A 26381-nucleotide genomic window follows, 5' to 3' on the forward strand; every position below is an offset into this window, starting at 1 on the left:
GTGCCGAAATACTCCGACTGAGAGTTGCTGGGGAGAGCACTCTTGCAGGCAAATCAGGGTTTCTGCCAATGGCTGGATAAATTGTCTGAGGTTGGAATGGGATGGTGCAGAAGTAGGCAGAGAAGAGATCAGGAAAGCTAGGAAGCCACCACTTGAGGGTTTTTTACACTCTGACTTGCTTTCTGGGGATTAGTTTCAGGTCCCAAAGACTCCTGTTACAGCTGATTCAACTGTAATCCTTCACATCAGCAACAAAAGAAGAGAAACTCAATGTCAGTCCTGGGCAGGCTCAGTCTTTCTCTTGGTGGAGGGGTGTCTGTGATCACGACTCCCCCCCCCCCTTGCTATATTTAGCAAGTTGATTGATTCATCTTGGCGGGTCTCTTTTGTTGGAGAAGCTGTTTTGGAACTGCATCTCTCTGCTGAACTAGGGAAAGGGATTGCATGGAGAACTCAAGGGTCCTAGAGGGCTAACGTTACTGCCCCACTACTGTGCACTCACTTTTAAGCTTCTCCTCTGCTCCCCACCCTCACCTGTCTCGACTCCTTGCTTGGAGATGGTACCTGCCTTCTTGGGTAATCTGGTTTGTGATTCTCCAGGCAGTGTAACAAATTTGCCCAAGTGCAATGAGTTCCTAGATTTGAAGCTGAGCAAGAGGTCATCTCCATTAAATTGCTGAAAGTTGAGGTCTTGCAAGAGTTCAGTTGCAGATCAGCAAGCTAACATATTCAGCAGATCCAAAAACATTTGAAAGAACTTGACATCCTGCTCTTTTTTACTTTTAACAAGCACAGTCAATTCCATGTACAGTGGTACCTCTACTTAAGAACGTGATCCGTTTCAGAGTGCGAACAGCACCCTGAAAAGTCCGTAAGTAGAGTGCGCTACTGCGCATGCACGAAGCGTGATAGAGCACTTCTGTGTGTGCGGCAAACCTGGAAGTAAACACTTTCAGGTTTGCCATGTTCGTAACCTGAAAAGCCGCAACGTGAAGCAAACATAACACGAGGTATGAGTGTACTCAGAAGTTTTATGGAAAGTATATTAAATTAATTCTGCCTACCCTCCCTTTATGTTTGGAACTCCATCCCCCAAACACGTACATGATCCCCCCCCCCCTCTCCAGCCTGCCTTCCTCTTTTTAAATCCCAGCTCAAAATCCCCTTCTTTGACAAATCATCTGGGGTCACTTCCAGACAACCTGAACATTTGTTCTGATTTCAGGGAGGCTAGACAATAGGTGCTGTTTGCTGAGTATTTATTCTGATTGGTTTGTGGGGAAATTAGACAGCATCGTTTCAGGCAAAGGTATTTTCCCATCACTTTCCTTATCGGAAAAAGTTCAGCTTTGGGGTAAGGAGGATTGAAATTTGTTGTTTAAGAGCTCCATTGCACAATCTGAATTTGCATAACCTGAATTTGCTCGTTTGTGATTGAATCTTACCCAGAAGCTCCCTGGCTTAACCCCTCTGCCCTCACCCATAATCAAAACAAACCTGAGATCCATGCAACAGCTATTTACTCCTGGTTTGCACCTCCTTGCTCTCACCTCTCCAATTCCTCTCCTGTCTTGGATATCTTCTCCTCTCCCTTGCCAGTCAGTGTAGACAGTATAGATCTCAATGGTCTGAGTTGGCATAAGAGAGCTATCTGTGTTCCTGTGCCTTAATTGCCAATTTAACTCTTTGGTAAACCACATGTCTTGCAGGATGGAGCTGCTAGGCATCTCTAGCTAAAAAATAAATAAATCAGGTATCTGGTCAGCATAGTGCAGTGCTGGGGAAGTTGTGACCCTCCAGATTTTGCTGGAGTATAACTTGTATCCTCCTTGAGCATCTGGAAGGCCAGAATCTCTACCCCACCCCTGGGGTAGGTAATACTGCATTGCAAGGACCAGAGGTCTGATCTGATAGGAGGCAGCTCCCATGTTCCAGCTGTACTGCTGCTGCTCAGTTTCATTGGATGATCTTGAGTTCTAGAGTTATATGAGAGGCAGGAAAAATTCTGTCTGCACACATTCCCCGCACTGAACACAATTTAATAAACATCTTTTCATGTCCTGTTGAGCAGCAAAGGAGAACTGGGTGCCGTCAAGAGGAGACAGTCCTCTAATGCTTCTTGGCTGTGCATTAACTGATACGAATCCGAAGTGTAGCTGGTAACTGACATACTGACTTGTAGGAGCTGAGAGTCCCCCCCCCCCCCCCTGTTTCTTTAAACCAAGTGCTTCAAATTGTCACGTACACGCATGTACCTAGTGTTGCTGCCTGTGGGTCTTGGGGGCAGTGCACTGCCCTGGGAGATGGATGGTCTCTGCATGCGGTTACGCAAGCTTGTGGGCCAGTCTTTCCATGTGCCATATTTAGAATTGCTGGATCGGGGAAAAATATTTTTGCACAGTTCCCATTCCTTTGTCTTCAGCAATCTTTGTTTTCCCTTTTATTCATTTCTTTGCTAATTGTGCCAACTCCACCTCCCCACCCCCTTTTTTTCTTTTAAGGATGCTTGGATAAAAGAAGGGAGGAAGATTTGAAATAGCTTAGCTTACACTCTTAATCAGCCCATTTTTGGAGGATGTAGCTGCATTGGTGAGAGAAACAGTTCTTTCAAACAGTATGATGTTTCTCGGTGGAGATTTCTACCCCTCTAATTAGTAATGATCAAAGTCACTTTGCGATGTAACAACTGGCCATGATTCAGAGACGAAACGGTAACATTTTCTCCCGTTCAGCGCAAAAAAAGTGCAAGTGTTCTTGATTGTGACAATCCACCATGTCAGCCCAACCCCAGGGCTTTGGGTGGCTCATGAAACTCTCAGTCCACATATGGAGTTTTTTTTGTTTCTCTTCTAATATCTAGCACTGACATTCCACCGTTCATCGAATGGCATTGACACAGCTTGCAATGTAAAACGCTAATATACCAATGACGAAACAGCAGCAGTAGAAACAGCGGATATAAATGGCAGATGAAACAAGAGCCAACAATTAAAAGCCCAAACAAAAGACAGCATAAAAGGCAATTGAAAAGAGTCATAGTACCATTTAAAGTCATTAATATGCATGTCAGAACAAGATGAACAAGCACCCAAAAATGGGAGTTGCATAATTTGGGTGCCACCACCAGAAAGTCTATTCTTTTTCTGACAGCCACCTGTCTGACCTCCAGGTGGCTATTCTTCAGCCTGGGGTTCCTGCAGTCTATAACTGAAGCATGAAGTGTAGCAAGCAGTGCCATCTGTTCATTTCCACCAACCTCATTCCACTCTCAACCAGCCCCCATTCTTACTTAAAACCAGTCCAAGAGGTAGCCCTGCTTCCCAGATTCCTCTTCCTCCTTAGTCTCTGTGTTGACCTTACAGAACACAGCAGGGAGGAGGAGGGGGGCAGAACCAGAATTAGTTAGCTTTGCCTGTCAATGGCTCTAGCGCCACCTACTGTTGGGTTCCCTGCTTCCCACCCTACCAATGGGCTTTAGCCATTACTGTTCATTGACCCAGAGTGGGAGGCCAAGTTTTCTACATTCATCCCTGTCTCTGGCAATCCAAGGGCTTTGTGCTGCCAGCCAGTTGCAATGGCTAGGGCCTGGTGCTTGTGGCTGGAAGAGAGCGAGGCAGGAGCAAGGGAATTTTGTAAAGCCTGTGTGGCAGCAGACATATCCTTCCATTGATCTGAGCCAAGCATTGCAAGCCTTAAAGCTTCTGTGGGTCTTGCAGCACTCTTTAAAAGAAAGCTCGGAGGGAGCCTTTGGTTCACCCTGTGGTCTGACACATCTTCCTCCTGAGGCCAAGCCAGGCAAATTTCAGCACGAGCCATCTCTTCTTCCCACACACCCCAGGAGTGTGGACTCTGTGACCACAGAGCCCTCCTTCCTCAGAAGAGATTGGAAGACATTGATATGTTTGGCTGGCAACTGGGTCTTGTTTGCTCCTTCTCTCTTTTCATTCATTCAGTTTTTAGAAACCGCCAGAATCGGCAGTATTGAGATCCGGCAGGTTTCTCATTTCAGGCGCCTGCTCTCGGACTGCAGCGGGGCGAGAGTTTCACATCCTTTGCTGCATGTCTTTTGTACCCAAGCTCCAGTTTTCCAGCCCAACTTGAGAAGTTTTCCAAAAGGCCAAAAGGATGGGACTCACTGTTTTGATTATTCTTTTAGTATCTCTCACGTGTTTCCAACAACACAAACTCTGCTACTGAGTTCATGCAGCCTGCAAAGTCCTGCAGCGAAGGTGTTTCGTGGACTGTGCCATCTCAGGCTGCAGCTGTAGAGGAGTCTGAATCCTCGTCCCAAGAAGAAATCTCACTGCATGGAGAACTCTAGCATGCAGTGGAGAAATGTTCACCCTAGCTGTCCTTGTTGTCTGTTATCTGCCCCCCCCCCATATGTACTTGGGAGAGGATTCAAACACACAGCTGGCTTTTCTGCCCCCAGCCTGCAAAAGTTTTACTTCCAAACTTTGCTGATTGTACTTAACCTGTCCTCTGTAGCAGAGTTGTCAGCAGTGGCGTAGCGTGGGGGGTGCAGGGGGGGCCGGCCGCACCAGGCGCAACATCTGGGGGTTAGGGTTAGGGGGCGCAAATCCATGGGTTAGGGGGCGCAAATCCACGGGTTAGGGGGCGCAAATCCACGGGTTAGGGGGCGCAAATTACTTGCCTTGCCCCGGGTGCTGACAACCCACGCTACGCCACTGGTTGTCAGAAATTGTGAGTGAAAGATATTGGGGTTGTTTTTTAAAAAAATAGAAATAATAGCAACAACTTGATCCATCTGAAGCTACCTGTGAAGTGCTTGGGAGACTCTTGTGCAGGGGTCAGCAACCTTTTTCAGCCGTGGGCCAGTCTATCGTCCCTCAGACTATGTGGGGGGCCGGACTATATTCCTATGCCCCACAAGTAACCCAGAGATGCATTTTAAATAAAAGGACACATTCTACTCATGTGAAAACACACTGATTCCCGGACTGTCTGCGGGCTGGATTGAGAAGGCGATTGGGCCTCATCCAGCCCACGAGCCTAAGGTTGCCTACCCCTGCTCTTGTGCTTATAGATCATTTGTTTGGAACCAAAAGGATGCCTCTGGTGCTCTGTGGAGTTTAATGCTGTTGGCTTGTTTTGCAACCTATATCCTTGAAATATACTCAGAGTCGCAAAATGATTTCATGCTCTTTATTCAGCTCATAGTGGTGAGGAGGAATGAATGTCCCCTCAAAGTATCTGCTTTATATACATTATTTACACAATGGGCTGCACATGATTGGCTAATTCCGGAATTCTACTGTAAGCCAATCAGGTTGTGGATTCCCTTTAATCTGGAGCATGATTGGGTGGTTCCTGCCAACCAATCATACTGCTGCATTCTGAATCCTATTGTTCTAGGACCAATCAGACTGCTGCCTTTTGGATCCTATTGTTCTAGGACCAATCAGACTGCTGCAGTTTGGATCCTATTTGACTCAGTACATAACACCCCTCCCCTCTAAGTTCCAGTCCTGCCCGGGAGGTCGCATTCATAGTCCTCAAGGTACGCTGGCGGCCTACGTGTGCGTTGCGGCCTGGGGTGTTCCCTGGTCCGGGGTTCAGGTTCTGGCTCGTGTTCCAAGAATGCTGGCTGTGATGGGGCTGTTTGGTCTGGCGCAACCGGCTCGCTCAGTCGTGGTTCTGGTTCCGGTGTCCTTTCGGCCTCATGGGTCCTCTCTGTATTTACTGATTCTGCCTCTCCTGCTGGCCCCTGCTGCTCTATGGGCCTCACTGCCCCACTGTTCCCTTGGGACTCCTCTGACCTGTCCTCCTCCTCCTGGTTTTCTCCTGGGAATCGTCGGCGTATCTGGTCGCAGTGGCGGCGCCAGCATTGCCCCCCATCTGTTAGCACCTCGTACGACACGGGGCCAGTGACCCTGGTGACTGTGGCGGGTACCCATGCAGGGCCTGCTCCAAAATTCTTTGCGTACACTGGGTCCTGGGCCTCGAAGGTCCGGGGGTTCCTGCCTTCCCCCACCACTACCTCATCCTGAGCTCTATCGGGGTGAAGGTGGTCCAATCTGATTGCAAGGCGCCGACCCATTAGTAGTTCAGCGGGGCTCCTGCCAGTCATTGAGCTGGGGGTGCTGTGCTGTGCTAGAAGGAATGTGGCAAGGCGGTACTCCCAATCCCCTTGCGTCATGCGGCGAAGGGTTTCCTTGGTGGTCCGCACCATGCGTTCTGCTTGGCCATTGGTGGCAGGGTGGAATGGCGCCGAACGGATGTGGCGGATGGCGTTCTGCGCTGTGAAGGTTTGGAATTCTCCTGACGTAAATGCAGTCCCGTTGTCTGAGACGAGAGTGTCAGGCAGCCCGTGGGTAGCAAACAGCCTGCGTAGTACCCGGATGGCTGCGGACGTAGAAGTGGACGGTACCAGTGCGACTTCCAGCCATTTGGTATAGGAGTCCACCACTATGAAGAATGTTTTCCCCTGAAAGGGGCCAGCGAAGTCCACATGCAGTCGTGACCATGGTGCTTGGGCGGACTCCCAGGACTGGACTGGGGCCCTTGGGGGATCCGGGCGGGATTCTTAGCAGGCCTGGCAGTGTTTGACCCAGGCCTCTATCTCTCCGTCGATCCCCGGCCACCACACATAACTCCTGGCAAGGGCCTTCATTCTTACTACCCCTGGGTGTGTCTCGTGTAGGGCTGTGAGGACCCTTTTTCGGAGGGGCTGGGGAACAACGACCCTGCTTCCCCATAACAGGCACCCCTTGTGAGCCGACAGTTCATGTTTGCGGGTTGTGTAGCCGGCGAATTCTGGCCCGGGGCTGCTGCTGGGCCATCCCCTCCACACCCAGTCCAGGACCCGGGAGATGACCCTATCTTTCTTGGAATGGTGTGCAACTTCTTGTGCCTGAATGGGGCGGTCAGGAAGCAGCTCCAGGCTCATAACCTCTTGTGCAGGTGCTGGGTCAGGGCCTGTTTCCGGTAGTGGCAGCCTGCTGAGGGCGTCCGCATGGCCCATCTCCTTCCCAGGGCAGTGAATCAGTGCATACTGGTAGCTGGCAAGGAAAATTGTGCCTCTGCTGTGGTCTCATCTACTGGCAGCTGTTGATATGCTTGGGCCAAGTCCAGCTTGCCAAAAATTTTCGACCCAGCCAGGGTGGCAAGGACATGGCTGACCACTGGCACTGGGTATGCATGGGCCGTGAGGGCCTTGTTTATGGTACATTTGTAGTCTGCGCAGATGCGGACTGAACCATTAGGCTTGACAGGTGTGACGATTGGGGTTTCCCAGGGGGCATTAGGCACCGGTTCCAGCACTCCTTGCTCCATGAGCCGGTCCAATTCCTCGTCTATACGGGGTTTCAGGGCGAACGGGACCCGGCGGGCCTTGAGCCTGACCGGTCGTACTGCGGGGTCAAGCTGTAGAGCAATGGGGGGCCCGTATACTGTCCCAATTTCCCATCGAAAACCCCCGGAAATTCCTTGCATATGGCATCCACGTCCACTTGTAAGCTAGTGTGGTTCACCCCAGTGACAGCTAGCCCCAGTGGTCCAAACCATGCCAATCCCAGTAGGCTAATGTAGGGGCCCTTGACCACAAGTAAGTCCAGTTGCCGCGTCCGCCCTCGGTATTGCACCCTGAAGGTCCCCACCCCCATTGTGGGGACCTTACGTTTCTGGAAGTCCCGGAGGGTGAATGGGGCCGGCCTGAGTTTGGGACCCCCACTAGGACACAGTTTCCTTAAGGTCCTTGCCGAGATTATGGATAGAGTTGAACCCGTGTCAAGCTCCATGCGGCATGGGGCCCCCTCTATCTGTACCTCTACATAAATTTTCTCTACGTTGGGGTGGGGCAACTGGTATACCTGGAAGTCCGTGAGCTCCGTCGAGTTGCCTTGGTGCGTTGGGCCCCGGGACCTGGGGTTCTTAGATTGGTCATCTGATGCCTGGCATCGGGTGGGCCGAGCCCGACACACCCGGGCGATGTGTCCCACGTTTCTGCACTGCCTGCACACTGCGTTGCGGAAACGGCAGGTCCTCCTCTCGTGACTTTCTCCACAGTTTGCGCAGTTCCCTCCTTCTCGTCGAGGCAGCTGTGGTATGTGGGCTGCTTGAGTGCGCTGCTGTACTCGGTGCACCTCCTCCCTGTCAGATCCTGAGTCGTCGGTGAGGTCTTCGTGGTGGACCCTCGGTTGGGAAGGCTGGCTCGGCCGTGCCTCTTGCGTCGACCTCTCGGCAGCTTCCGTTGCCAGGGCCTCCTCCAGAGCGACCTGGAACGTTAGGTTCTTCTTAGCGTAGAGGCGTCGTTGCAGCTTCTCATCCCTCAGGCCACCGACGAGGCGGTCACGAAGCATGTTCTCCAGCTCTGAGAAGTTGCAGAACCGGGCGGCTTGGCGGAGAGAGGTCACAAACCCAGTTATGGTTTCCCCAGGGGCTTGCCGCTTTGCATAGAAGGCATTTCGACGAGCCACCACTGAGGGCTGTGGCGAAAAGTGCCCCTTCAGCTGTTCCATTATTGTTTTGAATGGAACAGTAGCAACGTCTTCAGGCGCAAGGAGAGCCCGGGCGATTTCAAATGTCTCCTCTCCGCAAACGCTGAAGAATATTGCCCTCTTCTTGGCGTCTTCTTCATCGGTGACCCCTTTGGCTTCTAGGAGGAAGGTGAAACGGGAGGCGTACGCTTCCCAGTCTCCGGATGCTGGGTTGAACGGTGAGAAGCTGCTGTCGGTTGCCATTCTGAGTTCCTTGTGTCCCGGAGCTGAAGCCTGGATACACGGTGCGAGGCAGCGGTGCGGCAGGTGGCAGTGCTGCGGTGCTGTGTGTGGCAGTCAGCTCAGCGGGATCCCACCTTCGTCGCCAGTGAAATATACTCAGAGTCGCAAAGTGATTTCATGCTCTTTATTCAGCTCATAGTGGTGAGGAGGAATGAATGTCCCCTCAAAGTATCTGCTTTATATACATTATTTACACAATGGGCTGCACATGATTGGCTTATTCCGGAATTCTACTGTAAGCCAATCAGGTTGTGGATTCCCTTCAATCTGGAGCATGATTGGGTGGTTCCTGCCAACCAATCATACTGCTGCATTGTTCTAGGACCAATCAGACTGCTGCATTCTGAATCCTATTGTTCTAGGACCAATCAGACTGCTGCCTTTTGGATCCTATTGTTCTAGGACCAATCAGACTGCTGCAGTTTGGATCCTATTTGACTCAGTACATAACAATCCTGCTTTGTCTTCAAAAAGTACCCAAAGCAGCGAAGAAAACAAGAAGAAAATAACCACCCACCCATGAGAGAGAGAGAGAGAGAGAGAGAGAGAGACTGCAAGAACAGCAGCCAGCTAAAAGAACTAAGAGCTGCCCAGCAATAAAACTGCACCTTGGGGGCAGAAGAGCAGACCTTCCAAGCATGGGCGTAGCCAGGATTTTTGTTAGGGGGCAGGCCTTTTGTTGAGGGCAGAACCTCAGTTTGCTATGTATTTTTCTTGATTTTTCTTGATGGGGGGGGGGACAGCTGCTCCTCCCTGCCCTCCTTTGGCTACGCCCATGTCTCCAAGTGTCCCTATTTTCCAGGGACGGTCTCAGATTTGCAGAAGCCACCCCGGTTTCTGATTTGATCCTGGAATGTCTCACTTTTCCTTAGGGCTTCCCTATTTTCACTGGAGAAATTTCTGGAGGTTATGGAGTTATCTGACCCCCCGAGCCATCTAAAGGCAGCCCTGTATAGGGAAGTTTTTTTTTAATGTTTGATGTTTTATTATGTTTTTTTATATATGGTGGAAGCCGCTGAGAGTGTCTGAGGCAACCCAGTCAGATGGGTGGGGTATAAATTTAGTAGTAGTAGTAGTAGTAGTAATGGACGTCCCATTCATTGGAGAAATGTTGGAGGGCATGGAAGAGACATCAGTCGGGCGGGCAAAAGCATTGCCAAAGAGAAATACCATCCATGTAAGGAATTCCAAACTCTGGGTTCAGCTAGTGAGAGAGTCCTTTCTTGCAAGGCCAAGGGGGAGTGTGTGTACATACTGTCAGACCCAGGGGCTTTGCTTTGTATTCCTAGATAGCTAAGGTTTACTTGTGAGTGTAGTAAATGCCAAGCGCTGTTCTTGAGTGGAATCCCTTTCCACTTAAGTTTACCTTATACACTGCATGGACAAAACTTGCCATGAAACTGGGACCCAGGGTTTAAATTGCGCCTCAGCACAGCAGCCCCTGGCCAGGGGGCTTTAAACTTCCTTTGTAGAGTGTTCCACGTGTGACCCACCAATCAGGTTTGTATTATGGCCTCCTGGCTGGACACAGCTGTATTTCCCCACCCACCCTAGTCTCGGGCAGGCAGCCGAAAAGAAAAGACTTGCCGTGCTCCCGCTGGACTGTTTGTGCATGGCTGATGAGCAGCTTGGTTTGTGAGTCTAGTGCCGACTTACCATAAGGACTAGAAGCTTGAGGTTGAAGCACGGCAGAGAACTGATGGAGAAACTGACCAAGGAGGGGTTGAGCTTAATGGGGGAATTCTGAATAGATGAAAGAGTGCAGGTCTCTCCAAGAGCAAATCTGGCATGATTCAGAAAGACGTGCATGGGGAATAGCTGTCACACTCCATGGAGTGCTGGCTTTATTCACAGCTGTGACCTCAGGGGCCATGACTGATCCCTCCCCCCCAAAAAAAACTTTGCTGGTCATGCCAGTTATTAGTGCAATAATGGGATTCTGAGCCCCTTGTCACCACAAAAGTGCTTCCTTTCACCAGTCCCCAGAGAATGGCTACAAAGTCCCCCCCCCCCATTTTCTTTTTATAAGTGATTAAATATTTAAAATTCTGGCTCAACTCTGATAGTGCTCAGAATATTACAGGCTGTGTGCGTTTCTTGTTCTGCTTGTTTGAGATCAGCATTTTCCCTGGTTGTTGTTTGGGAAAGAAAGACAATGTGTAAAAATGGTTTTGTTGCTTCCCCTTGGGTAGCTGGGAAATGGACCAACCAGAAGGGTTTGGCTCCCTGTGGCTGAATTGAGTGCCCTCCCTCAGGCTCAGGAACCAAAAGCGGCCCCCAAGATCTCTCTGCCTGGCCCTTGGGACCCTCCTCTTTAATGTCACGAATGTTGGTAAAAGGTAAAGGTAAAGGTACCCCTGCCCGTACGGGCCAGTCTTGACAGACTCTGGGGTTGGTGCGCCCATCTCACTCAAGAGGCCGGGGGCCAGCGCTGTCCGGAGACACTTCCGGGTCACGTGGCCAGCATGACAAAGCTGCATCTGGCGAGCCAGCGCAGCACACGGAAACGCCGTTTACCTTCCCGCCAGTAAGCGGTCCCTATTTATCTACTTGCACCCAGGGGTGCTTTCGAACTGGTAGGTTGGCAGGCGCTGGGACCGAACGACGGAAGCGCACCCCGCCACGGGGATTCGAACCGCCGACCTTTCGATCGGCAAGCCCTAGGCGCTGAGGCTTTTACCCACAGCGCCACCCGCGTCAAACCCTGTAGCGATGAATTCCACCTGGATTGTGTGTTGTGTGAATAAGCATTTCCTTTTGTCTGTCCTGAGCTTACTGGCAGTGGGTTTTCCCTGAGCAGGTAAAAAGGTAAAGGTACCCCTGCCCGTACGGGCCAGTCTTGACAGACCCTGGGGTTGTGCGCCCATCTCACTTAAGAGGCCAGGGGCCAACGCTGTCCGGAGACACTTCCGGGTCACGTGGCCAGCGTGACATCGCTGCTCTGGCGAGCCAGAGCCGCACACGGAAACACCGTTTACCTTCCCGCTGGTAAGCGGTCCCTATTTATCTACTTGCACCCGGAGGTGCTTTCGAACTGCTAGGTTGGCAGGCGCTGGGACCGAGCAGCGGGAGCGCACCCCGCCGCAGGGATTCGAACCGCCGACCTTTCGATCGGCAAGTCCTAGGCGCTGAGGCTTTAACCCACAGCGCCACCTGCGTCCCTGCCCCTGAGCAACCCTAGAGCATTAGCCTTCTGAACAAGGAAGTTACAATGCCGCTAAAATGTCTGCATAATGTAGTAAGTTCATTCGCAAGGATACAGCTTTTTCTTCTGATTTTCTTCTAGTTAAATAGGTGAAGCTCTTGTTCATTTATTTTTCATTTTCAAAGGGCAAAGTCTTGCAAGCAAGCAAGAGGCAAGCAAACTTTACAGCATGTTTCACCTTAATAAATGAGAGCTCAATTATGGGCATTTGAAGATATTTCATTCACTTGCTCTTTTTCCTCTTACTCATGGGAAAGAGCAATGAGCTCTGGTGCCAGCCTCCACAACTGCTGGAATTCCTACTGAGACACTCACCAGTTTTGGAGATTTTACCCTGCATTGCTCCCAGACTTCTAACTTATCTTTGTAGGCTAGAAACTTAGGAATGTAGGAAGCTGCCTGAGTCAGACTATTGGTCCAGCCAGTTCAATATTATCTACACTGACTGGCAGCAGCTCTCCAGTGTTTCAGATGGGGCTCTTTCCCAACCCCACTGAGAGGTGCCAAAAATCAAATCTGGAACCTTCTTGTATGCAAAGCTCTACCACTAAGCTACCACTCCCCCCCTCCAAAAAAAGCCTTTAATAATCTGTGAGGTTGTTTGCTGGATGCAACAGAGATTTCTGCTGATCATTAGGTATTTTTCTCTCTTCTCTGATGTAGCCATGTCTTGGACTTGGTTTGCACATAAAGGGAGGGGAAGTGATAAAGTTCTAAGGTGGTAGAGTGCTGGGCAAGGATTGCATATTAGAACACTTCCCTGGCTGTAGTTAAGCATCCATGCACTTAGAAAGCTAGCCCAGAAGGTGGTGTGGGCTAAAACATCTCCCCCCTGATGTGCTAGCCTTCTACTTGCAAGGAGATTTTACTATTGCAGGAAGGTCGCTCCAAAGTGGCGCCTCCCGCTGACAAGAAAACTTTTCAAGCTTGCAAATTCAAGTCTCCATCACCTTCATTTCTCTTAAAAGAAGCTGAGAGGCTTCAATAAACTAAGATAGGATTGGCATTTGGTGTGCTTGTGTGGCTAGGAGGTTCAATGGCTCAGCCCCCAGATTTTGCAGCAAAAAAGTGTTGCACCTCTAGCTCTGGTTTCCGAGACATCCCAGGCTCCATCAGCTGCTCCATGCTGCCACCTACGGGCCATGTCTCCCACCTGCAGCTTGGTCAGATGTACTGGTGGCAAGTTCTTGAGGGTTCTCTAAATTGTTGGTGCCTGAGGTGGAAACTCCAGCTGTTTTCCACGGGCTGTGACCCAGCGAGAAGTCCTTCCGAGGAGAGGGTTGCTGAGAATGCTGGATTTTAGCTTCCACTTCCAAGTTTCCACCTGGTCTGTATTTGATCAGACTCCAAGTCTGGCTGGACCAAGAGATGGCCAAGTGCCAAACATACTCTCCTGCTCTCAAACATGGCAGCTCCAGTGTGAGTTATGCCCATCCCCCTTTGAGCATGGCCTGCCTTGGGGCTCCACTGCTCCCTGGTGGGCCCGTGCTCTCCTTTTCCAAAAGGAGCCTTCCTGGTTCCCTCTGCCCAGTGGCGAAGCTGCATGCTCTGCTACCAGGGGCAGAGAGCAGGCGGGGGCATGGCTGGCGCCCCCCAGGGCCATGACACGCATCCCTAGGGCATGACGCACTGCCCTCAGGGGCGTGGCATGCATTCTGGGGGTGTGGCGCGCAGTCTGTGGGGGCGTGGCACCCAGCGCATGTGGGGGTACACAGCTCGTGTCCAGGGGGGCTGCCGCAATGGTACCCTACCAGAAAAGTGGTGACAGGGGCAGTCCGCTCCCTCCGCACTCCCATTCCTCTGCCAGTGCCTCTGCCACCTGACCCTTTTAATTGTAGGTGTTGGGTAAGGAATCTGAGCTATGTTCCCTCTCCACAGGCCAGTCCAAAGAAGACCTCACCCTTGCTCTGTGATGTAGTGGTTAGACTACAACCTGCGGAGGGGGAAAGCGAGGGTTCAAACAACTCTCTCCATCATGAAGCTCCGTCTGCCTGCCCTACCTCACAGGGTTGCTAAGAGGATAAAGTGGGGAGGCGGAGAGCCAGGCATGCCACTCTCATATCCTTGGAGGAAAGCCAGGGCATAAATGTAATCCTAAATGCACACTTTAAAAAAAAGGAAGCCTTTCCAGTCTCCATTCATTTCTCCTTAACATTTATATATTATGGTTGTATTTTAATTATTATTTTTTTTAAAAAAAAACACTTTAACTTTTAGAAAACCCAAAATGGTTTACAGTGGTGGATTAAAAATATATCAACACAATAAAACATTATTGGTAAAACAGCAAAACAGTAAAATATAATAAAAACAGTACATTTAGAGGGGTTTTTTTTGAGAAGTTAAAAAAAAAAACCAGCCCAGGAGATTATTTTATTTTTTATTTCATAAGATTTATACACTTAATTGTAAAAAAAAAACCAACCCTCAAAGCTATTTACAAAAAGATAAAATGATAAAATCAAGAAAATTTGCAACCTTAACTTAAAACATACAAAAGCTAAAATACCAAAACAGATTAAAATTACATCAACTTTCTAAATCTGTGTTGAAACAGTGAAGAAAATCTTTGCCAAATAAACACTGCCGCATTTCTTTCCCTGTCCATAGAGTTATTTGATCTTGTATCTTATTTTCTTACAGTACGTACAGGATGTGCTGTGGGGTCTGCTGACTAGTTCAGTGAGTTGATCTAGACTGAACTTTCTGACGATAGCAGCTGTTTGACAGTGGAATTGCCTACCTTGGAAGGTGGTGGGTTCTCCTTCCTTGGAGGTTGGGTGGCCATCTGTCAGGGAAGCTTTAGCTGCAATTCCTGCATTGCAGGGGGTTGGACTAGAGCACCCTTGGGGGTCCCTTCCAATTCTCCAGTTCTATGATTCTATGAAAGAGGAAGAGAACAGTGTCAGAGGTATGTGCCATTGCCAGCCCGGGCTAATCTGTGTCCCCCTCCTCTTGTTGTTCCAGATTTCTCCTGGTCTTCAGCTGTCTGGTCCTGTCTGTGTTTTCAACCATCCCAGAGCATCACAAATTTGCCAACCAGTGTCTCTTCATCCTGGTAAGGGGGGCTCCTCTGGCCCCCTCCTCATCTGTCTTGCTCTCCTGTCTGCCCATCTTAAGTCTTCTTCATTCTTGCAAATCCCTTCTCCCTGCCCTTGGTCTTGCAATCCTTTCTCTTCAGGTGGCTTTGCTACAGGGCCAGCTCCAAGTTTGTAAAGGAAGGGGCTTAGGGACCTCCATTCCCTTCCCTCCAAGAGGGTGGTAGCAGCTCCTTCCCACCATTCTTGGTTTGCTTGCCCCAGGAAAGGAAGAAGAATAAGCAGAAAAGTTTGGATTTGATATCCTGCTTTATTACTACCTGAAGGAGTCTCAAAGCAGCTAACATTCTCTTTTCCCTTCCTCCCCCACAACAAACACTCTGTGAGGTGAGTGGGGCTGAGAGACTTCAGAGAAGGTCACCCAGCAGCAGCATGTGGAGGAGCGAGGACGCGAACCCAGTTCACCAGATTACGAGTCCACCACTCTTAACCACTACACCACACTGGCTCTGGAATCAGAGGTTGGCATCACTGGTCACCTTTCAAAGGTCGTGTCTCAGTGGGGCAGGCCTTATAAGCCCTGGAAGGCTCTTTTCCTTCTGCCGCTGCTGCTGCTTCTTCTCCTTCTCCTCCTCTCTCTGTAAACCAGCAGTGGAAGGAATGAAGGGGGTGGGGAGGAGCAGGGGCCAAGGAGTTCCAGGGTGGTTTAGTGGTTAGAGTGCCAGATTATGACCTGGGAGACCAAGGTTCGAATCCCCGCTTAGCCAAGAAGCTCACTGGTTGACCTTGGGCCAATCACTGCCTCATAGCCTAACCTGCCTCGCAGGATTGTTGTGGGGATTAATTGAGGCAGGGGAGAACCATGTGTGTCACCATGTGCAAATGCAATAAGCCGATATATAAATGAGGCCGCCCTTCTCCATTCCACCTACAGCAGCTGGCTGGCCTAATAACTGAACCTTAATTCCCTAAATGGCCCTAAACGGCCTCGGTCCAGTATACCTGAAGGAGCGTCTCCACCCCCATTGTTCTGCCCGGACACTGAGGTCCAGCGCCAAGGGCCTTATGGCAGTTCCTTCGCTAAGAGAAGCCAAGTTACAGGGAACCAGGCAGAGGGCCTTCTCGGTAGTGGCACCCGCCCTGTGGAACGCCCTCCCACCGGATGTCAAAGAGAAAAACAACTACCAGACTTTTAGAAGACATCTGAAGGCAACCCTGTTTAGGGAAGCTTTTAATGTTTAATAGATTATTGTATTTTAATATTCTGTTGGAAGCTGCCCAGAGTGGCTGGGAAACCCAGCCAGATGGGCAGGGTATAAATAAATTATTATTATTATTATTATTATTATTATTATTATTATTCCACACTGATGACTGGAATGGTATCCTCTGCTTCCCCTGAGGCCACAGACTAGTTTAGGAGGGGGTTGGGACACGCTGTGTAGCAATGGAGGCTGGTCCTTTAGGGCAACTGGGGGAGCACTGCCCCACCAACCTCAACTTACATCTACTTTCCTGCCTCCTGCCTTGCAACTTTGCAGGTGGTGGCAGCAGTGGCTGTCAGCTTCCTCCTTCTGGGTCTCAGTGTTGCCCTTGCAGAACTCAGCAGCGGGGAGGAGAATGAGGATGGGGACAGTTGCCTGACATTGCCTCTGGCGCCACCTGCTGTTGGCCTCCCTGCCTTCCACCCCAGTGAGCACCAGCCACCATTGCTGTGTTTGCAAGTCTGCCCTCCAACAGAGGGATACGACCACAGGACTTGGAAGGACAGCCAGGGAGTGGCCTCTACTGCCCCAAAGCTCCACTAATAGAGGCAGCTGTCTCGCTTGGCCTAATGGTAGGGCCGGTACCTGTCAGATGCTTTGCTTGTGGGCTTCCTGGAGGACTCTGGGTGCATAATGCTAGCTTAGCTGGATCTTTTGGTCCGATTTGGTAGCAAGATTCATCTTCTCATAGCCGGCTGTCCTGGTGGTGAACTTTATCCGTATGGAAAAGGCGGGTGACAACTTGGTCAAGAGGGAAGGGCGACCAAACCCAGGGGGAGGGAGTGGGCGAGAAGAATCTTTTAAAAAAACAACTTTCCCCCAAACTGTCAGAAACGGCTGACGCTGGAATTCTCCTGACTGAGATGGAGACTAAATTAAGAAGGTCCGTGTGACTTTCCCTCTAGTAAGCAAAATAGGGGCTTGTTTGTGAAAAAGGAAAGAAAGGAAAGGGAGGCGATGAGGCAGGACAAAGCTGACACAGCGGGAAAACTTGCCCTTATTGACTAGCGCTCCAAGGGTGCAAGAAAGGGATGCAAGCTCATATGGGCTTCCTGGGCAAGGGTGCTGAAGCGCCACGCTGGCTTTCCATTCAGACCAGGAAAGATGGAGAGGCTTGTGAAGCTGCCATCTCTGAGTGAAGGGTTATAATTCATTGGCAGAGCATCTATCTTCCGTGCAGAAGGTCCCAGGTTCAAACCCTGGCATCTCTGGACTGGCAATATCTGCCCCCAGCTGAAACCCCGGAGAACTGCTGCCAGTCAGTGTGGACAGTACAGAGTTAGATGGAGCAATAGTCTGACACAGTAGAAGGGATCTTCCTTTGTTCCTATTTAAACCATCCCTTTATTTGGAACCACGAGGGCTGGAATCTTACTTTAGCAAAAGGCAAGGTCCAGAGCTCAGTGCCAGAGCCCCTGCTTTGTGCACAGAAGGCCCCAGGTTCAGTCCCTGGTGTTTGCAGGAAGGACTGGTAATGTTCCCCATCAGAAACTCTGGAGAGAGCTGCTGGCCGTCAGCGCTGACAATACTGAGCTGGGTGGACCAAGGGTCTGGCTTGCTATAAGGCAGTGTCAGGGGACTGCCATCGGGACAAGGGAGGGAGGCAGGGGCATATAGAGACCCTCCAAGGTTTCTGAGGAGCAGCTCCTTGTCCAACTGTGGGGAAAGCCACACCTCCAGTGGAGCAGAGGGGGAAGGGGGAAGCTGAGCGAGGGGAGGGGAGGGCTCGAAGATGCTACTGAGAGCCCAAGCGGCTCACCTAGCCCAGCTGGCCAGGAAACAGGCAAGCCATTTCCATCGCCCAGTTTGAGCAGAGGGGTGAAACGTAAGGAGGGGAGGCGGAGATTTGGGGTGTCTAAGTATTTATGCTGGGGGAGAAACCGGAAGGGGCCACTCCCGGAATCTGCAAGTGACTAAGACAGACATGAACTTTGTGGTTCTGTACTGTAAATAGTTTGCACAATAAAAATCTGCTAAAGGCAGGTTGGAGTCCTGCCTGGTTACTCGTGAGCAACCACCTCACCACCTGACTGGCAGACTAGCTAAGTGTAAGTCAGATTCCTATGTCCCTACTGCAGTGATTAACTTTATGGATAAAAGGTTGGGTTTTTTCAGTTACATGAGAAACCATGGCTCCATACCTCAGCTGTACATGGAAACAGCTGCCGCAATTCCTTGGCTTGAAACTCCTGGGTGTCCTGGAGCAGACTCCCCTGCAGCTCAGTGAAAGCCTCTGCTTTGCAGGCATCACCAGGTGGGGATGGGAGAGACTTTTTTTCCTGGAACTCTGGAGAGCAGCTGCCAGTCAGCGTTGACAGTACTGAGCTAGATGGTCCAATAGTCCAACTCTGTATAAGGCAGCTTCCTGTGTTCCTACGAATAGGCCAACCAGGCTGGTGCTGACAAGTGGCTTTGCAGCTGAAGTTCTCTGGGGGCTCTCATAATGCGTCCCCCAAATATCTATTCAAAAGTGAATTTGTGGCATCAGTGTAAACCAACTTCCTCCACCTTCTCCAGAAGAGATCCTTTGCTATCTGAGGTCTGGCCTTTGCTTGGGAGAGGGATCAATGATTTGCAATGAGGACATTTATATTTAGAAAGCAGGTCCCTATGCCACCCTGCCCTTTCCGGATTCTAATTTCTGCTTGTGGGGTCCACGGGGGCCTGCCAAGGTGGCCTGGTCACTGGGCTGCGGCAGAAACTGCAGGGGGGGGGGAGAGGTCTCATTCTGCGTGGCTTGAACTGACATTTGGTAGTTGCATAAGGAGGAATCTCTTAGCTGGACTCCTGGTCTGATCCAAGCCCCACCTGGTCCTATGTCCCATTTCAGCCAGCCTGTTAAGATGCCTCTGGAAAGCCATTAAGCAGGAGCCTCTTCCTGTGGCTCATTCCCTGGGCCTGACATTCAGAGATTGTGCTGAATGTCTCTTGAACATGGAGGCTCCATTTTAGTTGTCATGAGTAACTGAAGAGGTATTTATTTACTAGATTCCTTGCCCATCCTTTACTGTGATGTCCCAGGTTAAAACAATAGAATATTAGATTACAAGGATAATACCAGGTTACAACCATGGTGACAAATTAAGGTTACAACAATGCAATATTGAATTATAAAATGCAGCAGCCGCAGCCATAAAACACATTATCATGAGTTTGTTTGAAGTCTTCCAAATTAACAGCTCTCTCTTAATTTTTACGGCAGCAAATTTTGTAAGTTAACTGTGTGTTATGAAAGACGGTTGCTTCGCTCTGGTTTTATTTTTCCTTTTTTATAGGGGTTCAATAGCTGTCTTTAATATGCTTTTGTGGGAGGAGGTGTAGCCTGTCTTATGGTACAGTTGTCCTGAAAGGCGAGGTGTAAATATTTTATTAAATACAATATATAAGTGTGAAGAAGCATGTTCCTTTATTGATTTTAAACTTAGCCACATGTTTGCTTATTTGGGTGGCTTTCAACACACACACACACACACACACACACACACATGGGGGGGGGGCAGGTTCTTACTATTACTGTTAATGGAGAGTGATTTCAAAAGTGTTTGGTAGCTTTCTCCTGCCTGGTTTACCCCTCTCCACCCCTCCCTCTCCAAAACCCCACACCTGATTTTTTCTGTTCCTCTCTCCTCCTTTGCAGGAATTTGTCATGATTGTGGTTTTTGGCATGGAATACATCATCAGGGTCTGGTCAGCCGGCTGCTGCTGCCGCTACAGAGGCTGGCAGGGACGCTTTCGATTTGCCCGGAAACCCTTCTGTGTCATAGGTACGCCTTTCGTTTTGCCCTATAGCAGCCAGGAGAGAAGGAGGAGTCACGGGAAGAGACATAGCAATGGGACAAGGCATGCACAGCTGGACCACATCTTTGCACCGAATGTGTAAACCACACCCACCTGTTAGCCACTAGACATCAGGTGCAGCACTCAGATATGCACTGCACTAAGATCAGGAGATAATTCTGTGCCTGCTGCCTTTCAAAGAGCAATCAGAGCTTCATTTCTGATCTTAGTGATGTGCTGAGATCAGATATAAATCTGTACCTGCTGCTGTGGCCTGAACTTTGAGCCAGGGGATGCCATGTAACATCAGGAAATTGACAGATAGGTGGCCCCAACCTGCCCATCAAAAATGGTCCACAGAGGGTGAACCAGTTCTGGATGGGGCCCTCTACCTGTATCTAATTCCCCACCGCTGATACAAGGCTAGCCAGCAACATGGTTCTTGGGGTAGTGTGCATAGAACAGTAACATACAATTTAAAAAGACAATTTCATATTTTATTTTATTTTATTTTATTTATTTTTTGAATAACCCAACTTGCAACATAAAATTCATTTTCTGGAAGAAAGGAGACAATTCAAAAGTGCATCATGCAGCTTGTAAACAGTGGCTGAAAAGGCTAAAATTGTATATTTGTAAATATATATATATATATATATATATATATATATATAAATGCAGGTTGTTAAAAAGGAATAAAAATGTTCCAAAAAGACAGCAAGGCAGGCATCAGATGGTTCTTTCTTAGGAGGGTGCCCCACGGCTGAGCTACTACCGCTGAAAAGCCCCTGAGCCTGTTGCTTCCCTACGTGGGGGCACCTGGAACAAGGCCTCTGAAGATCTAAGGCTTACAGCAGGTATATATAAGAGAATATGATTTTTCAGGGATCTTGGTCTCAAGCTACTAAGGGCTCCAAAGGTGAATAGCACCCAGAAACAGTGAGATCCTAGATACAGGTGATCTTAAGCCATATAGACCTTATGTTCCCCTTTCACGGAAGGTTTTTAATACCTTCTTCATGATTTGAATAAAGACATCCAAGTTGTTTTACTGCAGTTCTTAAAGAGCTCTGGGTGGCCTTTATTTCAAGCCCTGCTTTGTCCTTTATAGACCCACATTTTTCTTAATTTTTGCTGAGCTATCAAGTTCTCTTCACCAAGGGCGGCCTTGAATGCCACCTACTGGAAGTCTTGAGCACTGCATGCATTGCATAGTCTTACTCGCTTCGCTGCAGGAGAGCTGGTGTAGCCCTTTGAAAAGAGAACTTTAAAAATAGTTCCGTTGCCCCAGTCTCATAGCATGCCTTGCCCCAAGAGGTTATGTTATCTTCCTCCTTTCTATTCTTCCTACAACTGAAGATGCTGTTTTTAAAACAAGCTTTTGATTCTGTTTATTGATGCAGCTTTTAGTTAGACAGTTATACTGGATTATTGTTATTTTTATGCCTGTTTTTATATTTTGCAAGGTGCTTTGAATTGCTCTTGCAGTTCAGCGGCAGAGCATCTTATTTGCATACAGAAAATCCCAGGTTCAATCATCCACATCTCCAGGCAGAGCTGAGAGAGGCCTCTGGAGAGCCACTGCCAGTCAGTGTCAACAGTATGGAGCTAGATGGACCCGTGATCTGACTCAAAATAAGGCAGCTTCCTATGCCCCAGGGACACATTTTTATACAAATAATTTAAAGACTGTTCATAGTTCAAGGATGTGTGCTTCCCTACCGCCCCATTAGAACATAAGCATCCTATGAATCTCTCTTTGTGTGTAATTTTGGCCCAGTTGCAAATCCTTGGTGGTGCTTCAGCTTCTGCACTTAGGAAGGGGGCTTTTGCTGAACACACAGGGGTCCGACCCACGCCTTGGGCCCTGGATCATGCTTGCTTTCCCCTTTTCTTCTTCTGTTCCAGATTTCATCGTTTGCATTGCTTCTCTGGCCGTCATCGCTGCTGGCACCCAGGGGAACATCTTTGCTACCTCGGCACTGCGCAGCATGCGCTTCCTACAGATCTTGCGCATGGTGCGCATGGACCGCCGCGGTGGCACCTGGAAGCTCCTGGGCTCAGTGGTTTATGCGCACAGCAAGGTGAGTGGGCAGCCTGAGGCAAAAATAGAAGGTACAAAGCAACTGTGGGGGTGGGGGTGGCCATGTTTGAGGTGTGGGAAGAAAGAGGCTCAGTTCCAGCACTGCAAAGACCTAAAGACCTTCAGCCTCTCATTTGTCTTCAATAAGAGTCTTGCTGCCAGATTGGGCCAAAGGCCTATCCAGCCCATCACCCTATTCTCATAGTAGCCATCCACATGTAGACAGGAAACCTGAATACAACAGCACTCTTCCACACATGGTTACCAGCAACTGGTATTCAGAGGCATACTGCTTCCAATGCGGAAAGTGGTTTTAAATCTTTTTGAGGATGACTATGAGACTGAATTTTTTTTTTGAATCATCAACTTTTGGAAAATCAGGGGTTCTCGACCAGAGGCAGATGGATAAACCTGTTTCCATTCTATGGCATTTTGCTGTTGCCCAATCAAAGGTCTGTCCCATCTCAGGTTTTGCAGATTTTAAAAAATAGAAAGCACAAAAAATTCTACATTTAAATTGTACATATTCTGCATTGTACATGTATTCTTCTTCCCCTAAAATGCACATTTTTGTATGCTTTCCAATGCATAAAATATATGCTCTCTTTCCTCCTTTTAAAGAAAATGTATAGTACATCTTTTGTGAGCACATTTTTGGGGCATTGCAAAATCTGGAGAAATGAATAATCTGAGTGATAGTTGCATTCTGTTCCACAAGAAATTTTGGTGACAGAAAACTGGATCTGTCAGTTGAAGAGATTAAATTTCTTCTCCCTCCCTCCTCTCAGCACGTCTGCTTCCTCTTTGAATAAGCAAAGAAGCAGCAAAGCTTATACGAAGTTCCAGGAGACCACGTGATCTCTTAATAAGATCACTGTTTGTTTGTTTGTTTGTAATATTTCTCACTTGCCCTTCCCTGTCCCATGTCCCAGGGCAAATCACCAAAAATATAGCACACAATTATAAAAACAGATAAAAATGTTGCAGTTAGAAAACAAAGCAAGATACAGTGGTACCTCTGGTTACAAATGCTTCAGATTACAGACACTTCAGGTTACAGACTCTGCTAACCCAGAAATAGTACCTCGGCTTAAGAACTTTGCTTCAGGATGAGAACAGAAATAGTGCGGCAGCAGCGGGAGGCCCCTTAGGTGAAGTGGTACCACAGGTTAAGAACAGTTTCAGGTTAAGAACGGACCTCCAGAACGAATTAGGTTCTTAACCTGAGGTACCACTGTAATTTCAAATGGAAGAGAACTAAATAGAGAGAGATGGCGTGGACTATAAATCAGAGTGGCCTTCTCATCTTCTAGTGGGAATGATTATGTGTGGCATCCAAGCCCGCCAGCCAACCCCTCCAACAGGAGACTAGAAGCTATTAGAAACTAAAGCAGGGCATTCCTCTCACCATCTGCCCAGTTTTCCTTTTTCCTTTTTAAGTGACATTCAACTTTCTGTGGACACTTAGCATGCTCAGTCATCATTAGGCTGGTTTGGGGTGTGGGTATGTCTCTTTGGGAGGCTGTTTTTCTTAAAACTGTACTTCTGCAAAGCTCAAGGTTCCCCTGAGCATGCTGCTATCTCCTTGTGTGGATTTCAGAGCCCCACAGAGAAACATTGAATGACTCCAGAGAATCACCAGTCATGTTGCGGCTTTTGTTGTTTAGGAAGGTCTTTCTTTCTTGGTGCTTTTGGGTAGAAGAGCCCCTGAATCTTGCACTCTGTTCCATGACTTAGGTTTCTGTGTCCTATTCCTTTGGTTTTCCAGCCGGCTTTTTATGTCTTCAGCTAGGACTGCTTTGCTCCAAGTTCCTTTTCAGGTTACTTGCTGAAGTTCACTTTTGTGTGTGTGTTTGTGTGGGCAGGAGCTGATCACAGCTTGGTACATCGGTTTCCTGGTCCTCATCTTCGCCTCCTTCCTTGTCTACCTGGCAGAGAAAGATACCAACAAAGATTTTCTCACCTATGCAGACTCACTCTGGTGGGGTACGGTAAGTTAGACATCTTTTTGATCTGGCCTGCTCTTTCGTCTTGGGATGGGCAGGGAGGGAGAAGAAGTTAAGTTTGTTGGGGGGATGTTTCAACTGACCTGTTGAGAGCACACTGGGTGCTTAGGAGATGTGGAGGACAAGGCTATGCGCTCCCTCCACTGTCAGAGACAGTATGCTAGGAATTGCTGGAATCACAAGTGGGGAGAGTGATGTTGTGCTCAGGTCCTGTTTGTGGGTTTCCCACAGGCAACTGGTTGGCCACTGTGAGAACAGGATGCTGGATTAGAGGGGCCATTGGCCTGGTCCAGAAAGGTCTGTCTTGTATTCTTAAGATGCAGGGGGTGGGTACGACTGAGTGCAGAAAATATCTTCCATAGTCTAGGGAGGGGAAAGAAATTGACTTCATTTTGCTATTTAATATGAAGCTGCCTAATTCGGGTGGTGCTGTGGGTTAAACCATAGAGCCTAGGACTTGCCGATCAGAAGGTCAGTGGTTCGAATCCCCGCAATGGGGTGAGCTTCCGTTGCTCAGTCCCTGCTCCTGCCAACCTAGCAGTTCGAAAGCACGTCAAAGTGCAAGTAGATAAATAGGTACCACTCCAGCGGGAAGGTAAACGGCGTTTCCGTGTGCTGCTCTGGTTTGCCAGAAGCGGCTTAGTCACGCTGGCCACATGATCCGGAAGCTGTATGCCGGCTCCGTCGGCCAATAAAGCGAGATGAGTGCCACAACCCCAGAGTCGGCCATGACTGGACCTAATGGTCAGGGGTCCCTTTACCTTTAATTCATGCTTCCCATAACAAAGCAAATGGCAGCCATCCTTTGAAATTCAGACTTCTTTGAATTTTGTAATGCCCTTCTCCAACCAAAGAGATGGGTGCAAAAATGCATATATTAAGGGAAAGTGTGCATAAAAATATACATGAATGTAGCCAAATGCTGAGCTTGCCCTTTTACATGTACCGTTTAATGCTCATCCTTACACTTATAAGGAACCCATCATATAGTGTGACAGTACTTAATTTCTGAGACTCCTTTTCTGTTAATATTAGGCAGCAGCAGCGTAGTGTGGGTTGTCAGCACCCGGGGCAAAGCAAGTAATTTGCGCCCCTAAACCCGGGGCAAGGCAAGTAATTTGCGCCCCCTAACCCGGGGCAAGGCAAGTAATTTGCGCCCCCTAACCCGGGGCAAGGCAAGTAGTTTGTGCCCCTAACCCCTAACCTGCCGCCGCTGCCAGCTTCTTCTTGCCGCTGCACTGTCCATCCCCAGATAGTCCCTCCCTCGCTCTCTCTCCGCTCCGCACCGCAATGCACGCCTGGCACCCTCCCCCTCCACAGTGGGCGGCGACCCGGCAACTCGGATCGGATTCGCACAGCCAGCACTGCAGTGAGAGAGAGTGAGCCAGGTAGGGGCAGAGAGCTGCGAGTGCAAGCGCCCCCCCCAAATGTTGCGCCCGGTGCAGCTGGCCCCCCCTGCACCCCCACGCTATGCCACTGTTAGGCAGGTGCCCTTGTTGTATTTTTTCTTTTCTTTTTGAAGCCTGCTAGAAGCACTTTCATTTAGGCAAGCCTACCCAGATGTGTACTGGGTAGCAACTGGAGGAACGTGTGGCTACGCTCCAAAGAATTAGAGAGCTGGAGCTCTTCTTGGAAGCAACAGAGCACACCGTCTCCACCAAGGAGGAGACAGGGGACTCCCCTGAGAAGGAGGCTAGTTCACCAACACAGGAGCCAGGTATATGGAGAAACATGACTCAAAGAAGTAGGAGGCCCAGGGTTCGCTCTGATTGTTTAGAAATACACAATCGCTTTGAGGTCCTCTCCCCTAGAATGGAAGACGAAGAGCAGACTCCATTTGAGGATCTCTCCCTCGTTACAGTCGACCAGGTATATGAAGACGAGCAGCAAAGTCAGTCCTCAGGGAATGTGCAGGCGACCTTGGAACGGACAGATCACGGAAGAACCCCGACCAAAGATGTAACTGAACGACTACAAGGAATCATAAAACCCACTGACAAATACCCTTTCCTCTTGGTTCATGTGGGAACCAATGACACTGCAAGCAATAGCCTCCAGAAGATCAAAAGAGACTACGAGGCTCTGGGCAGGAAATTAAAGCAATTAAATGCACAAATTGTCATCTCATCTGTCCTCCCAGTTGAACGACGAGGCCCAGGGAGAGAGAGAAAAATAGTGGAAGTGAACAGCTGGCTTCGCAAATGGTGTAAACAGGAACGGTTTGAATTCTTAGATCACGGACTGCAGTTTCTTGAAGATGGACTTC

The 26381-nt window shown here is 49.1% G+C and overlaps 1 protein-coding gene across 3 annotated transcripts in view; it reads left to right on the top strand.

The window, feature by feature from the left end:
* Positions 1-26381, top strand: part of KCNQ4 (potassium voltage-gated channel subfamily Q member 4) — a 108234-nt gene that overhangs the window by 48039 nt on the left and 33814 nt on the right. For all 3 annotated transcript variants that reach the window (XM_079988017.1, XM_079988018.1, XM_079988019.1), the window contains exons 2-5: positions 14914-15004; positions 19887-20013; positions 21935-22110; positions 23975-24100. In XM_079988017.1, coding sequence (XP_079844143.1) covers positions 14914-15004; positions 19887-20013; positions 21935-22110; positions 23975-24100 — 520 coding nt within the window. The remainder of the gene's footprint in view (positions 1-14913; positions 15005-19886; positions 20014-21934; positions 22111-23974; positions 24101-26381) is intronic.

The sequence above is a fragment of the Podarcis cretensis genome (genome assembly GCF_951804945.1).
Source record: "Podarcis cretensis genome assembly, chromosome: 8".
NCBI lineage: Eukaryota > Metazoa > Chordata > Lepidosauria > Squamata > Lacertidae > Podarcis > Podarcis cretensis.